We start from the raw sequence: 19390 nt of genomic DNA, 5'->3' as shown, positions 1-19390 counted from the left end.
AAACTGTATAAAGATAACAACCATTCAAGGACACCTTAACAAATATCTTTGTTAAAGGAGAACAGCTAATTTCACATTTCGGGTTATAATGAATTGGCAATGATGAGTGCATTTCCAACCACAAAGAAACGAAGTACAAGGTAATGTGTACAACCTCCAATTTATAACACAAAAGCGATGAAGTCTCAATGTGTGTGTGGCGCCATATTACTGTTATTGCCTGTGATTCAGAACAACGTCCAGTAACGCGAAAGAGGCCCTCTTACATTGTAAACATGCTTTAGACCAAGCCAATTTTGCTACTATATTAATTTTAAATAGTTACATGAAACTAACACATATAAGGTGACGTTTTTTAGATACTTATAAGAATAGCAAATAAAGAGCAACCTAGTTCAAGTAAGTAGCTGTGTCAGCATGCATAGGCTGCAAAGGAACAAGTACAGGTTTATTCCCTGCTGAAAAGAGAAGAAAAACAACGTTTCGGCTGTGGAGCCTTCTTCGGGTGTGAAGAAGGCTCAAACCTGAAGAAGGCCCCACAGAAGAAACGTATTTTGTTTCTTCTCTTTTCAGCATGGAATAAACCTTTACAGTACTTATTCCTGAAGAGCAACCTAGCAACAAACTAAAATACACTCATAATAATTAACATTTTGTCAGAAAACGTGTCAACCATTTTTGAGCGTGTGAATTTTCAGAGCAATAGAACTGACTGAACAGAGGGGTCGCCACAGCAGTGTCACCTTAAAAACAGAACGAACGCTGCTGGAAAATACTGTAGATGACACACTGCTTTCAAATGTCCCCCCTGTGATCTGATCTATAGATGAAGGAATTAAAGACTGATGTGAACAATATCAAGATTAATCTGCAAATGGGACGCAGTGTGTAGATGACACACTGCTTTCAAATGTCCCCCCTGTGATCTGATCTATAGATGAAGGAATTAAAGACTGATGTGAACAATATCAAGATTAATCTGCAAATGGGACGTCACTGAATATTTGTCCTACAGTAATGAATTGTTTCAAGAAAGCATTTTGCTTTTATACATCATCATCCGAACACTTTAGATTAAGCATCTTGAATTAAACACTATTCCCATTTGAAAAGCAGGAAATTAACAGGATTTCAATAACACACAAATATTAATTGTTTACATAATGTACATATAGAATAAGCCCTTTTAATATAATGTACACAGAACATGGAATCAAATGTATCATTTACAAACCAAGATTTATTTCTTTTATTATTTCAAAAGTATTCATTTCCATTCCCTTATTAGCTCTTACATGCTCTATATTATTATTATTATTATTAAGAACAATAATTCTTATAAAGACTCATGGTTTGTCTGAATGGAGCTTGAAATGGCCTTTTAAATGAGGCTCCTGTAGAGGGAGGAATGAGAGCTGTAGCAAGCCCTTTCTTTTCAACATGGAAGAATTACAGTTTAGGAGACAATGTGTGTCTTTTAGACTATATTTAGTGCAAAAGTGAATATAGTTTATGAGACACACAACAGCCTCTTAAGATTTTTTGGTAAAGATCTGTGTGTAATTCAAGGTAATATTAAAGTAAAGGGGTATTGCTACATGCAAGATGGTTGTATTCTCTTTGAGAGGGCTCGCTCTGAAACAAGAAGCTGTGCTTTTAGAAAATTTAATCATAACTCTTTGTAATGAACTACATGCAAATAAATAAAACACTCATTGCTTCTGTGGGTGAATGATAATGAAAATCTGAAAAATAGGCTATTAATCTACGACGAGAAGGATCTTAACTATTTTCTATTTAATCACTGCCACAAGACAGTCACTAGCAAATCATTTTTAAAGGTGTTTTTGAGGTTAAATATACATGCTTTTTAAATCAGCACAAAGAAGTTCAAAAGGGTTTAAATCAGTGTGACACTGAAATATGTAGTGGTTTAACAGTAACCAATTTAAGTAGTATACAATCAATGGAATAAGTAATTGCTCAGATTAATCTGCATTTCATTTTAATTTTTATTGCTACAGTGCTTCAATACCTTTCCTAAAAGAAAAGATATGTACAATACTGCAAGACATCTTGACTTTACAGCATTTTATTAACTGCTGCTTTTATTCCTTCTTATGAGACCTCAGGACTGGGCACTGTATACAGTACAGAAATCTAATGTTCTTAGACCATGCCCTTCCTGCATTATTCTATATTTTATTCAGCCTTTCTTCATAAGTTTGTTTTGATCTTTAGTGCTTGGTGTATCACTGCACAGTAAGGGATTATCTGCTCCAATACAATGGGTGTCTATTGTTCTGGACTCAATCTGGGTCATGTACTGATACAGCACCACATGCACATTCCTGTAACAAATATTCATGACTGCTGGTTGACAGTAACCTTCAGTGTTACAATATAACACAGACCTGTGCAAGAAATAGCTTTTAGTGACAACTTACAGTGCAAACCTTTTTGGTTTACATATTGACAATGTTTAAAAACACATTTGATATACGGTAATGTCTGCTCAATGTGTGATACTGATTAGTGCTGAGTCTCACCTGTTTGTGTGGTAAAAAGCCAACTTTAAACAATTTCTCCAACATCATTTTATATTAATAATGCCTTTTGCTTTAAAAAACAACAACAAGAGTCAACTGAACATATTTTGTAAGTTTTATTTACTTAAAAAAATTTTAAAAAATCACTTTTGTAAGTTGCTGTTTTTAACACTATTATGACATTTGTTTACTTCAAAAAGTTCAGGTTTCCAGTTAAGCATGGCAAGAGCCTCTTCAATCATATTTTAAAAGGAAAAAATGAATGCATTTTAAGCTTAATTTCAGATGCCTTTTTTGAGGATCCATTTTCCAAGGATTGCACTGGTTTAATGAAACTCTGTTATAGTTTTGCTCATGATAAATCATTTTTCAATTTCTTTCTCTGACCCCCCCCCCCCCCCCCCCAAGAGAAATTGGTACTGTAACAGATCCAAAGCTTATCAGTTGTAATTATAAAAGAGCTTTGCCCTCCCAAGCTGAACCTGAACTGCCGCCACTTAATCTAGACAGAACATTACGCAGAACTAAACTAAGGCTATACTGTATGTATTCAGAATATCAAATGCACAAACAGTTTTGGCTTCCTTTTTTTTTGACAGTCTGTGATATAAAAGTGACATCTTTACAATCTAAAATCAAATCTTGCTCTCGTAGCGGCTGCTTTTTAAAGTGTTTACCAAAGGCAATAACTAATGTACTAGTAGATGTAGTCAATCAGCCTCTCCTCCCTGGTCTGATAGAATACCGCTCCATTTTTTAAGCATAAAACAAATAGTTGTGAGTTTATTGCTTGTGACAGGTGAGGGACTGATAGTACTGTAGACTGTCGACCTTGATCTATGATGAGGATCAGGCTTCTGAGAGCAACTCAGGTGTACAGAATCTGTGCAGGAGGACTGTAGTCTATCTAACGTGCTTACTCACTCATGGAAGTCTGGTGCTTGTTTGATTTGAATGTAACCCAGGTTCAGAAAAATTAAGATTAGGAAACCTATTTCTTAAAGAACCTACTGCAGATGGCACATTTTGTACAGTATATAATCCATATCATTGCAGGATATTAAATTGACTTTGGGGGCATGTCAATGATATTGGGCAAAATGAAGAAGATGTTCTGTATTAGAATATAAAGAAATAGCCAGATAAACTAGCAGCTGAGTGGGCTACATCCTGGAGGCCAAACAGCCTCCTCATAACAGTGTCCTCTCTTCTGCTCCTGCGTTTGGTTCTTTTAGAAGAGTGCGCTATGAGAAATGCTTTTAAAATGCCGTCCTTCAGTCTTTGCACTAACTTTTTACAAACCCTTCTGAAAATTCAGACAACGTACTAAGCAGTTCTTTCAAGGCTTTCCCATCATATACTCATCACATACTGTAAGGAGGAACTAGTGTAAATTAACACTTTGAGTGCCTTATAGACTGGTGCTTTAATGTACAATTGGATGCTTGTTTGCATCCATATTCCTTGACTCGCTTTCCAATAATGCTTTTTTTAATTAAAAATTTTTAATTTAATTTTGAACTTCTGGTGATGGTAATATGTTGAGGAACAAGTCACTAGATAATAACTTTCAAAAGTAAAGGAAAAAATAGAACTCCAGACACCCACCAACTTTAAATTTCCCTGATAAAAATAATCAATCAGGGTAAAAATGGAATTTCCAGAAATATGGAATTTAATATATACTGTATTTTAAACATGATATGTGAAAGTAATGGTTTTGAACCCATGTATTTACCCCAATACATTCAATAAAATGTTCTTATTACTTTGGGAATATTAACTTGCTTAGTAGCACTTGTACTTTCTGTCCTTTCTGAGGAAAGACTGCTCTTTGAGAACAGGAAAGTAATTTCTTGTAGCTTCCTAAACATTTCCAATTCAAACATTTATATATTTTGTTAAATTTCACTACTTTTTTCTGCAACCCTGCTTACTGTATGTTATAGTTCAAGTAGGTAGCTGCATCAGCTGCAAAGGGACAAGTAATGGTTTATTCCATGGTGAAAAGAGAAGAAAGACACAACTTTTCGGCTGTGGAGCCTTCTTCACACCACTGTACAGTATGTTATGGCTGTTAAAGAAATTCAAAAGATTTTTTTTTGGGGGGGGGGATGCTGACTATTTCAACAGTCTTGCGATACACAGATCTGAATGTACAAATGCTGTACAAATTAATGTTCTAGAAAACATACATATACTGTATTAAGTTATTGAAAGTTTCTATGGTGAAACAATCATTCCCTGGTAAAGCCTTGGTACAACACTTGTATTAAATAAATGTTAACCATATATGACAAAGCTTTGAAAAGGTATGATACCTAATGTACTATGAAGAAAAAAAATAAAATCCACAGAGCAGAAAAATCAAACTGAGAAAAAACTATGTAGACAGTCCACTATGTAGACGGTTATGTGGTTTTGGTGCTTCACAGTTTAAAGTGGTATAAGAGAACACCAAGAAAAACATCATCACCAGTTTCCTTCTTCAGACAAGGGAAGATGGGTGACAGAATGGACAAGACCTCTCCACTGAGCTTCAGACATTGAAGATGATCCTGTTGCCAAGCCCTGTAGTACGGCTCTTGGCCTCATGGCCCAGGATGAGCAATGATGAGTTTCCTTCTAGGGACTATCTCTTCTGATCATGGGAGTGAAGAATCGTGCTTTGATAGAATTCTTCCGACCTCTGCCTTTGCTGGGTTTCATAGCACATTGCAATAGCAGACCATCTCAGATGCCCAGATCTGTTTAATGATGGTTATTTTCAAGGTCCAGGATGGACAACCATATGTCCTTTTTGGCCACGGGAGTGCCTTGACTAATCAAGCCTTAGTTTTTCTTCTAATGCTCTTGCCCTTCTAGAGCTTATTCAGCTTTCCAAGCACAGTTCTTGGCATCCCTAACCGAGTTCTCCTGTCTGTGACCAATTATCTCAAGTAGTGAAATTCAAATATACTTCCAATTTCCTTGCCTCTTCAGTTTTTGCCAGGTTGTCACGGTCACCACACATTGTCATTAAAAGATGCTACTATTTTAAAAGTCCAAGCAGCAAATTCAATTCCTATAACAGACTCAAAACCAGAATATAAAACTCTTTTTCAGGACCTTCAGGAACACTATGTGTTGGTAGTGCCGATTTTTAAGGCACAGTACAGTAGGTGGAAACGTGAGAACAGAAGACTAGTTTTGTTTGGTAACTAGTAGCGTATTGACACAACGATCTCATCCAGCCACTTCTGAAAGGTTCCCAAAGAATCACCTTCAGCAACATGGCTTTGCATGTTCAAGTCACCCTCCATCCTTTGTAAGAACCTGCCACCTATTCTCAATGCTAATGTTATAATAATAAACTCTCATTCCTGCGGGGTTCAACTTGAACAAGATCAACAACAAAAATAAAGATCCTACAGTAAAATGCATAGCAAGAAAACAGTGAGAAAAATAGCAACATCCGTTTTAAAATGAATCCCTTAACTGCAGCCCTTGCTGACCTCCTTCATGGTGCTTGTCAATAAAGATGTCGAAAACACAACTTTGATGAGCACAATTCGTAGGAGGCATATTTGAGAATATACAAGTGAAAGATATTTTGTGACTCAAAGGCACTGATTACATGCATAACATATCAACATTAAGAACTGTTTACATATATGTATCTGGTGAAGTCATGAGATATTTAGTAATAACATTAAATAGCACTGAACACACTTTTAAGCTGCAGTATAGTGATCCAAATTTCAATGATATGTTTTACCTGCTCCATTTTTTAAAATTTCTAACAACTTCCTAACCTGTTTCACGCCGCGGACTTGTGCTAGTATGTCACCATAATTTGCCTTATTAAATACGCAACAGTTTCGATCCATAGATCCTTGATTTACATTAAAATATTTAAAGTAATAAATAGTCATTCACAGCTCACCATTTTCCTCCAGACAGTTTTACACGTGCTTCACAACCTACCCCCTGGTGCCTTCTCAAAGCCTAGTTCTAATCACCAGTCAGATGCACTCACGGAGGCCAAGGATGTCAGACTTCCACTGTCTCTCCCTGGAGGACAAGCACTAACCCCATCGTTTGGAAGAACGGCACCGCCACTTCAGTGAAGTGAGACGTGGAAACTCTACGAGTCTCCAGACTCCCTTCTTCACGAGTAGTAAAAGGATGCAGACGACCTGAGTGTGCTTAGAAACAACCAATCACCAGAACTGTGTCACACGCTGGCATTCATTATACTTTAATCATCTGTTGTAATCGAACCAGCCTAAGATTTGCTCTTTCGTAGTGCAAAATGTACAAACAGAAAGTAAAATGGAATATTATAATTTTAATAAAATCAAAACATTTCTCAGGTGTTTTACGTGGCACATCACTAGATACAGTACATGTACAATTTCTGCAACTTTTCACTCAATGAAAGGCGAGGGCTTTTACTGAGTGCAGATTTACTTGTAATTGTTATGCTGTTACTATCCCATGTACATGTACATCTAGACAGAACAAGAGAGTACGATGTCTTTTACTTATCTATAATTTTGCAATTGAATCTTTTATTTCCATTTACAATGACCAACTGCACAGTACCTGTTTATATACAGCAGGGTTGTAAAACACACTAAAGCAATTTTAAGTGAAGCACCTTACTCAAGGGTACAGCAGCAGCAGCAACCCCACTGGGATCTGAACCCGCAGCCCTCCAGCCCAGAGACAGCCATGGGGAACCATGTAATTACAGTACATGTAATCTCAGAAACATAAAGAACATTTAAACATTTCGAAATCTTAATATACAGTAACAACGAATATTTTTTTATATAATTTACTAATTTACAATTAAAATTATTATTTCCTCAACGGATTAGTGGCCGTAAGATTGGACATTACCTAACAGTTGAATAACTGATTCCTCAGGCAGTTCAGAAAAGTTCTCTTAAAAACTAAGGGATTCTGCAGTTATTCAACCAAGGACATTTCACCATTAGAAAAATCAACTGTTAAATAAAATGCACAGTAACGTATTACAAGTATCAGATTGATAGTCACAGCTGAATACGCTCGTGTGTTCAGTGGCCAGCGGTCCCATGTCTCTAGTCAGTTGCACTGTGCGGGCGGATATCAGCAGTACAAACTCAAATTTGAAATGGGTGAATGCTTCCAAACTGGCACATCCTGTCCCCCTGCTGAAGAGCATTTATTATCTGCAGCACTTAGGACACATGAAATGCTGCTGCAGGAACTATTACCCTGGTAACTCACACTGAAGAGGATTTCCTCACATTGTGCAGTGTGTTTCATTGTTACTGGTGCAACAATTCACATGCACATCCCAGTGAGAGAAACATGCCGATCTTAAGGCTATTTGTAGTATCTAATAACTTCACTTAATCAAAGACTGATTTGCTTATATATTACAAAGATAATTTGTAGACTTCTGCCGCATATAGCTATTTCTATGAGAGCTGGATGAGGCTGGCTTATTTTGTATCAGTAGTGGGTTCCTAGATTGAAGCGCAAGACAGACATTACCAGGAAGTACTAAGGCACTAAACTGAAAGTCAGCAATGTTTAAATGAAAACAATGGAATGAAATAATGTTAATAAACATACTAAACTGCATATATAGCTGTGAATATAAACAAAACAGTGACTTCTTCAATAATGAATGAGTCATACAGTACATTCATTTAATTATTAATGTTGAATTAATATTTATACGCACATATATTTATAGTTTTTGTATTTAAGTATCAGTGTCACAGTGTATTAAAATTCTAAATGTACGTGAAACAGGTACCCAAATAAATACTTTATAAGAACGGGAAAGAAACAATTCACAATGAGTCCACAGCATTAAGTTACAAAAGAAAATGAATGGTAATGTGATTGATGTTTTATAATTTGGTAAATGAATAAAAGTTTAAATTACTCACATTCAGCAAGTAACACATCTTGTAAATTCTATATACCTTATATGAAGCGCCTTGAAAACAATTACAGGGACCCTGGCAGCCAAGTCCTCAATAGCAGAACAGACGGGAGGAGATATATCACCTAAAATATCTTTAAATTTTTCTAGAGGATGAATCACTGCACTTGAATGACACTTCAAACATCATGGTCGCCATGTCACTGGAAAAAGATTGTGTTCTCTTCAGATCTGTGTGGAAGCCAGTGTACAATGATTTCTCTCCAATAAAAGATGGAATGCACTGGTATCTTCCATACCTAGAATATTCTCCAAGTGCTTTGAACATCAAACTCATGGAGCTGGATTCGCCATCAATAAGTGAAATCTTCGATCACCTTCATGAATTCCTTATTCACTCTTGGGATCAATGAGACTTTTTGCGATTTCCACCTTTTTCCCTGTTCCAGATACAGATGACAAAACTAAGGGGGATTTTAGGGCTGATCAGATTCTTTGTGGAAGATGTACAGATTTATTTTGCTTGGAAACTTCAATGTCAGAGTTGAAAAAAATGCAAGACTCTGGAATGGAACTATTGGTAAGGAAAGAATTAGAAATCGCATCTCTAACAACATACTTCTCCTTACCATATACACAGAGAATGGGTATTCATTACCAGTAACCTATTTTGCCTTAAGATTTAAAGGAGAACTTGAGATGACGAGTATGTGGTTGGCACACATGGCAGAAGACAACATGTTTTCAAAGTCTTACAGATACAAACAATGCCTGTGGTTTCTTCACTGCCATAAGGACTGTCTACTAAGATCTTAGGGAAAGGGAGACCTGATGAAGAAAAGGGAGTCAGTCAACACACTCTGAAAGGAGTGTGTTGAAGATCTTTATAAATTAAAATCAACTGTCAGTGAAAGTACACCAACGTATATTATATATTACAATACCATAATACCAAACTATAGGTGAACGTGGACCTGTACCAAGATTAAATGAGGTGATAAAAGCTATCATGCACATGAAGAACATCAAAGCAGCATGAAGTGATGAATACCCACTGAGGAAGGAGACAAATCCAGCTATGAAAATTACAGGGAGCTTTGCAAGCCAGTTTACTATAAGAATTCCCGTGACCTCATTCTTTTGTTGTACAGCTTCTCCCAGAATCCCAGTGGTGGTTCAGACTCTCAAGAGGCATGACCAATTACAAGAAAATACTGGAAAACATCAGTAGCATTCCATACCCAAGGGATTTATGTTTCATAAGAGGCTGATATTGATGAAGAAATCCATCACTGCCTCGAATAGGAAGGCCAGTAGGACTAGGAAAGGATTGTGGGTAAAAAGGGTAACTTTTGTTGTGATGTGTGCATTTTCACATGGGTTGTAGGATATACTGTATAAGAAAATGGTTATGTTTACTCAGGGGCAGTTAACCACAGTATTTATATATTCAAGTAGACTACAGAGGTGGCCACCTTGATAGAAAAGAATTTAAATGGGATAAGCTGATCCTGAACATTTTTCTTTAGTGCTTTATTTTGTTTATACTGTATGTTGAATTATGCCAGGAAACATCCTGGACCGTTGACCTAGTGTACACTGGTTTCAGGTGGTTATGTGAGGGTCCCTGGAGCCACAGTACAAGAACCATGGATCTTCTACAATATCTCCCATATTTTCAAGTCAATTCAAAGCAAATAATCATCGCCTGCAAACAGATATTCATCCATTGATTACCCTTATCCAATTCATACTATCACGCTTGAAGGGTGCATCCTGTTGTTTGTGACCTTAATAGAAGACAACCCACACAAACACATGATGATGAGCATGATGGTCCCACACAGAAGGGTGGGGTCAGTTCAGAATCAAAACCAAAACCCAAGACCTGTGAGTCAGCAGCACTAACCACTATGCCACTGCGCTACCTCCACATATATTTAGCTTTAAACTGAATGGTCTGAAAAGGTGTGCAGTCACTGAACTCTCCAATGTGCATGTACATTTCACAACCCATTTGTTTATTATGTTGTAGGAAATCACTCGTCTCCCTCAGGCCCACTTTTTGCTGATCCAGAACTAATGTAATTTTGCCATTTTTATTTAATTGCTTTATTCTACTTTATCTATATTTTTCCTCTGTACAATCAAAAAAGACCCAGAAAATAATTAAGTAGAACATATATACCATAAACTCCCTAATCCCTTCCTGGCATTTAATTGCAATATCTCAGGTCCCAGTACTTACTGAAGACAGGTGTCCTATACTGTTTGGTCCCTCAGATCAGCAAATATTGCAGATTGAATCATTAACAATGACCAAGTAACTGCTTTTTTGGGATCTCAGTCTAATTAGTCATTTACATTCTCTATTTGTAGAATTTTATTTTTTCATCATTTATTATACTTTTTGTAAGCAACAAAATTAAACATTGGAAAATGAACTGTGCTGTCATATGAATAAGCAGAAACATGAAGCTGAACTTCAAAATGCAACCCCAGCCGTTATTAATGAATTAAAATACAGTAAAATTAATATGAATAACAATTCACAATTGATCTTAAATCTAAAAAAATAAAATCTAAAGATAAACCCGTCATTAGTAAAATGTGGGTCATTGTATTGACCAAATATAACATGGGTAAATTTCTTGTGCTAATTAACATTTGTCATCGACAGGGTTGATCAACGGGAGTCTAGTTTTAGAGTCATAAGCTAAGAAAAGTTTGGCCACCACTGGAAGCAATACGATATGCTGTTGTAAACACTGTCTTCTGAGATCCTGACCCATTCGCCGAGAACAACCCTCACCTGTTCCCTGGGCTCTGAGTCAATGAATTAAACCATTTCATCCAAAAACTGTACTGCTAATTTTTCTAATAACATATTCATATACTGAGTGTTAATGCTTTTAGTAAAAAAAAAAGATGATTTAATCAAGTTATTTAAATCAAATTGATTTAAATTGGTCAACCCTGGTGTACAGAATTATAAAAATAATCATCAGGTAATTTTACAGTCTGCTGTTCCCAGTGGAGAAATAATAATAATAATTCCTTAGGAACAAGTAATAGGTTTATTCCATGCTGAAAAAAAGAAGAAAGAGAACACAACGTTTCGGCCGTGGAGCCTTCTTCAGGTGTGTCGCATAATACACACAGGTGTGTTGCATAATAATTCCTTAGACTTATATAGCGCTTTTCTGGATACTCCACTCAAAGTGCTTTACAGGTAATGGGGACTCCCTTCCACCACCAATGTTTAGCCCCAACTGGATGATGCGACCAGTACTCTCACCACACACCAACTATCAGTGGGGAGGAGAACAGAGTGATGAAGCCAGTTCAGAGATGGGGATTATTAGGAGGCCATGGTTGGTAAGGGATCTTGTGATCTACTGACATTAAACCTACAGTATTTCAATTAATAAAAAAAACATTATTTAAAGTAGTCTTCTTTATCTCTGAAATGTCACATGTTCCTCAGTCATCTCCTCTGAAGGACTGTGCTTAGGAAAGAGGTCAAGCGCTGTTAGCATCACTATCTTCATAGTGCTTTTTACATCCTGAGTCATCCTGCTCTTAGAGATGACAGAATGTTAATGGTTAGTGTTTTGTCTATGTTTCAAGTTACTGTTCACAAAATGAGACAAACAGCTTTTTGTTCTAATTGAAAAAAAAAAACCTGCTGCTAACAGCACTCTAATTCTTATTTATTAAGGATAGCTGTAATAATAATAATAGAAAAGACACCTTTCACTTTTCTCAAGAGCAGGTATAGTAGGTACCCTGGTGATGGTGAAAACATTAATGCAATTATAATATTTTATATTATTGAAATATATCTTAACATATCTTCCAAAGGATTTTGACTGGTTATCTGATACCTTTTAATTTTGCATTGATCTACAGATCATCTTTGTTTTATTTTACATGATGGGAGGGGACTACTGACGGACACTGTCGCTGTCAAACAGTTTTTGCAGTAGAACAAATTGATAGTTGCCTCTAATAATATAAATGAGGTTGGAAATGACAAAAATGGAATAAAACTATCCAGTTTGAATGGAAAAATAACTCTTGTTCTGCAAAGAAAGCAAATGTGAGATCCCCATCAACTGCCATTTATACTAAGTATAGTTTCCCCTCTTTTTTTTTTGAGGTTCTTACTGCACCTGCTCGACCCAGGGTTTTGAATAACAGTCATTTATCATCACCTATATTTGGCAATCACAGCAGCAAGAAATCTAACCTTATACAGACTGTTAATAATGTTGTCTCGTACTTTCACCCTCTTTTCAGAGAACTAGAAAAACTAAGTCATGAAAAAGGGTAAAGATTCTAACAAATCATTTATCCAGCTAAGCTACCCTGCCCCAAAATACTTAATTTAAAATATGTTGATAAATGAAGTATCTCTTTAGGTAATAAATGAAGTATCTCTTTAGTTATCCTTTGTCAGCAACATTCATTTTAATGGAGAGTGAGTTTACAGGGTTACATGATTGAACTACTGAGCCAAGCCAGTGTTGGCAAATGATGGGCTAAATTATTGATGTTCCACACTAATGAACTCTGATGAGAAATAAAACATAGACATTATATTTCAACTGGTTCGTAATTATTTTTGTACTTTAAAAGCAATTTTATTTCTACCCAAACTGTACAAGTTCTGCCTAAAAGCAGTGGATGTAAATACTTTATTAATTCATTAGTGTTCTTGTTTCTTTGTTGTGTGAATATTATGGCATAGTGTACGTATTTGGTTTCTTAAATATTTAAAAACCATTGGAGTATTTTAGGTTTTTGTATCAACAGAACAACAGTGTTCTAAACGATACAGAGGGAAATGTATCACACAAAATAAAAAATAAACACAAATATAGGAATTCTTCAAATTCATACAATTCTCCCTGAAATGAAGCTAGGTTCCAGCACATAGCAGATCAGGTGTCCTGTTCCATACATCTTGAATTTTATGTACTGTACAGTGTCTTACAATTAATCCCAATGTTTTAATTTGTTATTGAATGAGAATATCAAAAGGATCTTCGTGTTCTTTATACTACCTAGAAAAGCAAAACCAGACAGAAACAACAATTCAGAGGATCAGACTTCTTAATTTTAACAGCTATTAAAAAAGAAGAAAGAAATGCTCAATTTTCCAGTATCCTTTTAAAGTTAATCAGCCTTCATCTTCTGCTTTCTATGGCATCACAGACATATCCTTCAGCAAATAAAAATGTATTACTCATGCACTTCACCTTTATATGAGGAAAGCCATAGGGATGACATCACCATGAACAATATAAGAAAATTATTAATATACTTGTGTATGATAATACTCTTAACCACTGAGCTGCTTACCCTTGATTCAAGCACAGTTAATCCCGTGAATCACACTAAACAGTCCACTAGTATCTGACAATATTAAATCTTTTTGTAAATACAAACTCATATGTGTGATATTACAGTACATCAGTGTGCTTAGTTGTGCTGATGTATTCAGATTTATTTCTTTTCCAGTCTCGGCAGACTTATTATTTTTTTAATCTGGCATGTAGCTTAGATATCAAAGTTAATTTGTAAATTAAATTTAGTGATTCACACTGTGTGCCATAACAAAATCAGCGATAGGAAATAAACTAAAATGTAACTAAATGTAAGCATGCTGACGCAGCTACCCACCTGTACTAAAATGTAACTGTAATAACATCGATTTATTTTTTTAAAATGTTATGCTATAATCGGAAAGAACACTTTTATTTACACATCTGAAATATGCATTTACAGTATATTTATATATCTGCATGAACTGCATTAAAGAGTCACTGGGAGACTAACATTTTTTTTACATATACAGTACTGCTCAGGTACAATAATACAACAACTCCATTGTTAAGAAATGTCCAGGGCTCCACAGAACTGGCTCTTGCTGGGGAGAGATGTTATCTTCCCTGGGCTGTAGCCCCCACACGGAGGAAGGAGAGTGATTCGCTGCTCCTGCGTGCTCCCTCTCTTCTCTGCTGTCTGTGTGAGCTCCGGAGCCTCTTTGTCCTTCACACTCTGCAGCTCACCCAGCATATATCCATGCCCCTGCACTCTGTGCCCACCTAGACTGAGCCCCATCTATTCACAATAGCCAGACTGACCATTTTGCTACTGGCTCTTACTTAACTGATTAACCACCCAGATGTCGGAGTAATTGGCATGTTGATCTCTCCGCTGCAGTTTTGTTATTCCATGTTATTTAATTAGTTCCTCAAAAAAGAGTTTGATCTAAAATGCTCCTGCTGCACAAGGGTTACTTTAAACTCACTTCGGCTGAGATGTGGGAATTTTGCATTTACATTAAAAATCAAGCTGCAGTATACTGTATTTAACGAACTACAAAATGTTTCACATTTACTGTTTCTATGGTATGTTGTGTGTGATAAGAATCAAAATTTGTCAGTCAAAAATTCATTGGAATTCATTACTTTAAAGCCATTACAATGTGTACTGTATGCAAACAATAGTCTTGTTTTAGTGGTAATGACCTTTAGCTACTACATGTAAAGCACTCATAGTGAAATCAACAATGTTTAATTAACATATAAACGTGATTAGCAAGGATTGCTGTTTCCAAAAATAAAAGCATCATTTTGAAGATGGTCAGACGTAAAACTGAAAATGAAATATTAACAATTTTTTCATCTTATGTCTATATTTCTGCAAATACATATTCTTTTGGTGGTAAATGGGCAGAGTTCTGTAAAAACAAGGGTGCCATCTGTTTATATAGCTGTGGGAAGTAGGAGCTTTAGGTTGATTAATAAGGCATGTGAGATCAGTGGTATGAGTTTCACCCTAGTATTGCCAAAGGTCACTAAGAAGGGAGGAAGAGCTGACATGGTTTGAGATGTACAGTCCATCCAACTACTGTACAGTTAGCATTCCAGCCTGCCAGAAAAAATGCAGCTGTCTTCTTTGTCATTTCAGCACCAAATGTGATGTGAGCAGGTCCTTGAGTTTAAGAGAACCAGAAACTTATTGCTATTGAGCACAGGTTCTGTTCAAGTTAATAATTGACTCTTTGGGAACATGCATTTTAGGGCTTCAGAAAAGCAGGTTTTAGTCACATTTGATCAATAGCACGAAAAAAATAAAACAAAAAAAAGAAAAGCAAATTAAATCTCTAGAAAGCCGTCACCCAAGTCCGCTACTGTACATACCTGTATAGTTACTATTTTCTTGCTGTTTTCATTAGAAAGGGCCTGGAATGTGGCCAGTCCAGCTTGGCTGTAGAGGCTGCGCTGTTTGAAGTATTCCTCCAGTGCTTTGTGCATCCTCCTCTGCAACAAAGAAAGCTAAGGGGAAAAGAGAAAAAAAAGAAGTCGGCAGGGCAGGAGAGGAAATTAATGGCAGTGTTCAAGAAGAATGATGGAGGGAAATAGAGAAAGCAGTCAATAGCCCATTCTGCAGTGTACGGGCCTGACAGGAATTTCACAGTCTCTTGGTTTTTCAACCCACTCATGTGCATTCATCAGAATCCAGTCACATCTGGCTGCCAGGATGGGGGGTTAATTTTCTCTAAATGCTTCAGCAGTTTTGTTCTAGCCGAGGCAAACTCTGTGACTGCAAAGCTGATGAGTAAAATATTTCTACTTCACCCAGTTTAACTTCAAACCGATCGCCTCAGGACATATTGTACCTCTCTTTTTTAACAGATACACAAAGAGTCATGAACCCCCTACCCTTAAAAGAAATTCTTCATAGTGCTTTGAAAGAGATACTGCTAGTTTCATTTTTGGACATGGTTTCAAGTGCTGGTTTAAAGACTTTGATAGACGCTATTTTTTTCCTCTCCTTATAAAGCTTATCATAGCTTGGCAATGTGTGCTTCAGAGCATGACAAAACTAAAGAGAATTAACTCAGCCATCAACTGCTGAAGGAGAAAAATAACAAGAATTTTCTAAATAGAACACCCTATTAATCTACCTAGCTAAAGCATTTAAAAGGGCTAGTAGCTGCACCAACTCTTAGACATTAAACAAAACGTTTGTACAGCCTGATGCAGCAGGAAAAGAAGATGCTAGGTTTCAAGAAGCTGCAGACATACCCAAAAAACAACAAATAAAGAAGTGAGAATGCTAGACTTGTATTGATATATCAATGATATTGACAGAAAATTATCAAATCACACATTTGTCAATAATCACAAGTGATTATTGATAATTGTAACATGATAGTATTTTATGTACCATTAACTTCAATTGTAATTTAGATTCATGTGCCATTTTTTCCTATGCAAAAATAAATCTGGACTGAGTAACAGCAGAGTGATATTTAGGTCCTCATTTACATCGAAAATGAAATCACTTGAATTACAAGCTGTCTCCAATGTCATTTCTCAGTTAACTGTAGTAACAGCTGTTTATTTGCACCAATATAATGTATAACAAGTAAAAAATTGTTTCATTATTGCTTCATTTTGTCAGTCAGTTTTACCAAAAGGTTTAATTAAAGCATATTTTATTGTTAAGATAAAAATACAATACAATTAAATATTAATTAAAGCCTGTATTGATACTGGAAAGCTGAAATTACTGAAGGCTAAAGCAGACAGTTGGCATAATATTGGCATAATCAGATGTTATTTTAATAACAAAAGACAAAAAGTCAGATCTTTCTTAACATAAGTAGTCTGTGATCTGAATGAGGATTTGTGCATATATTTTTCTAGTTCTGAATTTACATAGTCTTACCTAAACCATTGAATATTACTAAAGGTAGCCAAATAAAATAACTGAGAAAGTGACATTTTCACACATACTGTACTAGGTGATCTAGTGAGGCAAAAAAACAAACAACTTTATCATATATAGAATCTATAACATTTTAATAATCTGTTTTTTGTAAATGTAGACAAATGTGTAAAGTTTGTATCCAAATAAATATATCTGCATATATAACTATACAGTATTTACTAGGAGTGCCCTCTTACAAATTCCTTTAGGGAATATTAAAATGCATATTTAGAAGGGTGGGGGCATTTGGGGTATGTCTTAATGATATGTATTTTCTCACAGTAGAATACGGACTTGAACCTCTGGCACTAGTGCCTGAAAAGCATTCAGACAGATGTCCCAGAGCTAACAGGGTCAAGACATTAAATGTACTTGCTGTCTAGTCACCCAACATTCTATTTTTCAACTTTGCTAAATAGCCACTTAAATTCCCACTGGACTGGTTTCTTACAGGAGATTAAACCATTGCTAGGACAGCAGTGGGATATAATGAAGAGTTTAATGCAACCCCACTCACACAGCATGCAAAGGGACACAGTACTCTTCTACAGACCATATGGAAGGCAGAAGTGCAGAAAATCTGCTAATAGGACTGGCAGAATTGTTCAACTGCAAGTTTATTGTTTTATAATTATTTGAATGTCGGAAAGGAATGATGTAAACACCATGATAAAAGTTTAGTAGTCTAGCTGGCTAGTCTTAAAGCATGAAATAAAATGTAATTCATCCACAATTATTCATAAGCTTTCTTGCATTATTGCTCTACCTAATAGCAAACACATCAATTACAAAGTAGCAGATAATGAGTTCTGCTACAGTTGTGATATGTTATTCCACTCTTTGTAAAACATGCAAACGTCTAATCTAAATCATCTATTTATTTGTATCACTTTACATATTAATAAATCCATTGCTCTCTTCAATTTTTTGTTTATGTACCACACATACAGGAACCATAGGGATCCAGCAGTAAGAAGAAATTAAGGGCAATTATTCACAAATGGCATGAACCACGTCTTTTACATCTCTTAACCAATGGAAATGAATGTTTAGATATTTGCAGTGTTAATAAATATTTTATCTCCAAACTTACTAAATTATGGCAGACAGACTTTATAAATAGGACTCCTAACCACATAAAATATTGCACAGATTGAAAAAAATTAAACATAGGGGATTTTAATTATTATTTTTTATATATACTGTATTCACTTTTAAGAACACGAAAGCATTTTGGAGAGTTACAGATGACATTATACAGGATCTGGACAATGGACTGAACTAGAGACTGAAAGGCAGTAAAGCTTTAGAGTGTGTCTTATGGGTAGTTCAAACTCTAGGTTCCATGAATGTATAGATATAAGTATCCAGAAAAAAATCAGTTTTTGTCACATTTATGGTGGCTATGTGTACTATGTCTAAACCTCTATGTTCCCCTTGTTAAGTGATAAACACGGTGAATCATGATTATTAAGGCATCTGTTTTTCTTATTAACATTTATGCTACTGTTTCATGTTCTTCCTATCCTATAAAATATGGTCATTGTGCTTGAAATTGTGTTTATCAAAACCAAAAGGGTACAGAATACTATGCAATATTAGGCTTAAAACCTTTATGTATTTTTTACAATTGCTATATTTTCAGTTTACTAAAACTAAAACAAAATGACTTTATTTTCTACAAAAAGAGCAACAAAACACTAAACAACAAACAGAAAACATGGTTTAATATGACATACATACAGTATATACAGTACTCTACACAAAACAATCTTGTGAACTTAACATGAAACAGCAACGTTCAGACATATTGTCCTTTTAGAGGAGATGTGTAAAAAAATGCTTTTATGCTGTTTTATTCTCATGAAGAGTAGCTATTTTGTCAGATTTCATTTCTTCTAGGTCAACAACACAGCACCATATCAGGTATTCAAATGAACATTAAGTTGAAAAAAATGGTTCATTTCTATTCAACATGTAATGGATTTGGATACATCAGAACTACATAACCTTCACTAATTCTAGGGATATTGTCGACCTTTAACTTAATTTGGATATGCTGTATAAATGATAAAAAATTGGCGCAAAACTGCTCTTCTGTAAAAATTACTGAATTTGTTAG

General features: G+C 35.6%; 1 protein-coding gene across 1 annotated transcript in view; it reads right to left on the bottom strand.

The window, feature by feature from the left end:
* ccdc178 (coiled-coil domain containing 178) overlaps positions 1 to 19390 on the bottom strand; it is a 124509-nt gene that overhangs the window by 2218 nt on the left and 102901 nt on the right. Inside the window, exon 20 of the mRNA XM_088919111.1 lies at positions 15693 to 15827. Within this exon, the coding sequence (XP_088775237.1) occupies positions 15693 to 15827 (135 nt within the window). The remainder of the gene's footprint in view (positions 1 to 15692; positions 15828 to 19390) is intronic.

The sequence above is a fragment of the Atractosteus spatula genome, chromosome 6 (genome assembly GCF_055471065.1).
Source record: "Atractosteus spatula isolate fAtrSpa1 chromosome 6, fAtrSpa1.hap1, whole genome shotgun sequence".
Classification (NCBI taxonomy): domain Eukaryota; kingdom Metazoa; phylum Chordata; class Actinopteri; order Semionotiformes; family Lepisosteidae; genus Atractosteus; species Atractosteus spatula.
The sequence above is the reverse complement of the archived record's forward strand: the minus strand, read 5'-3'. Positions and strand labels throughout refer to the sequence as shown.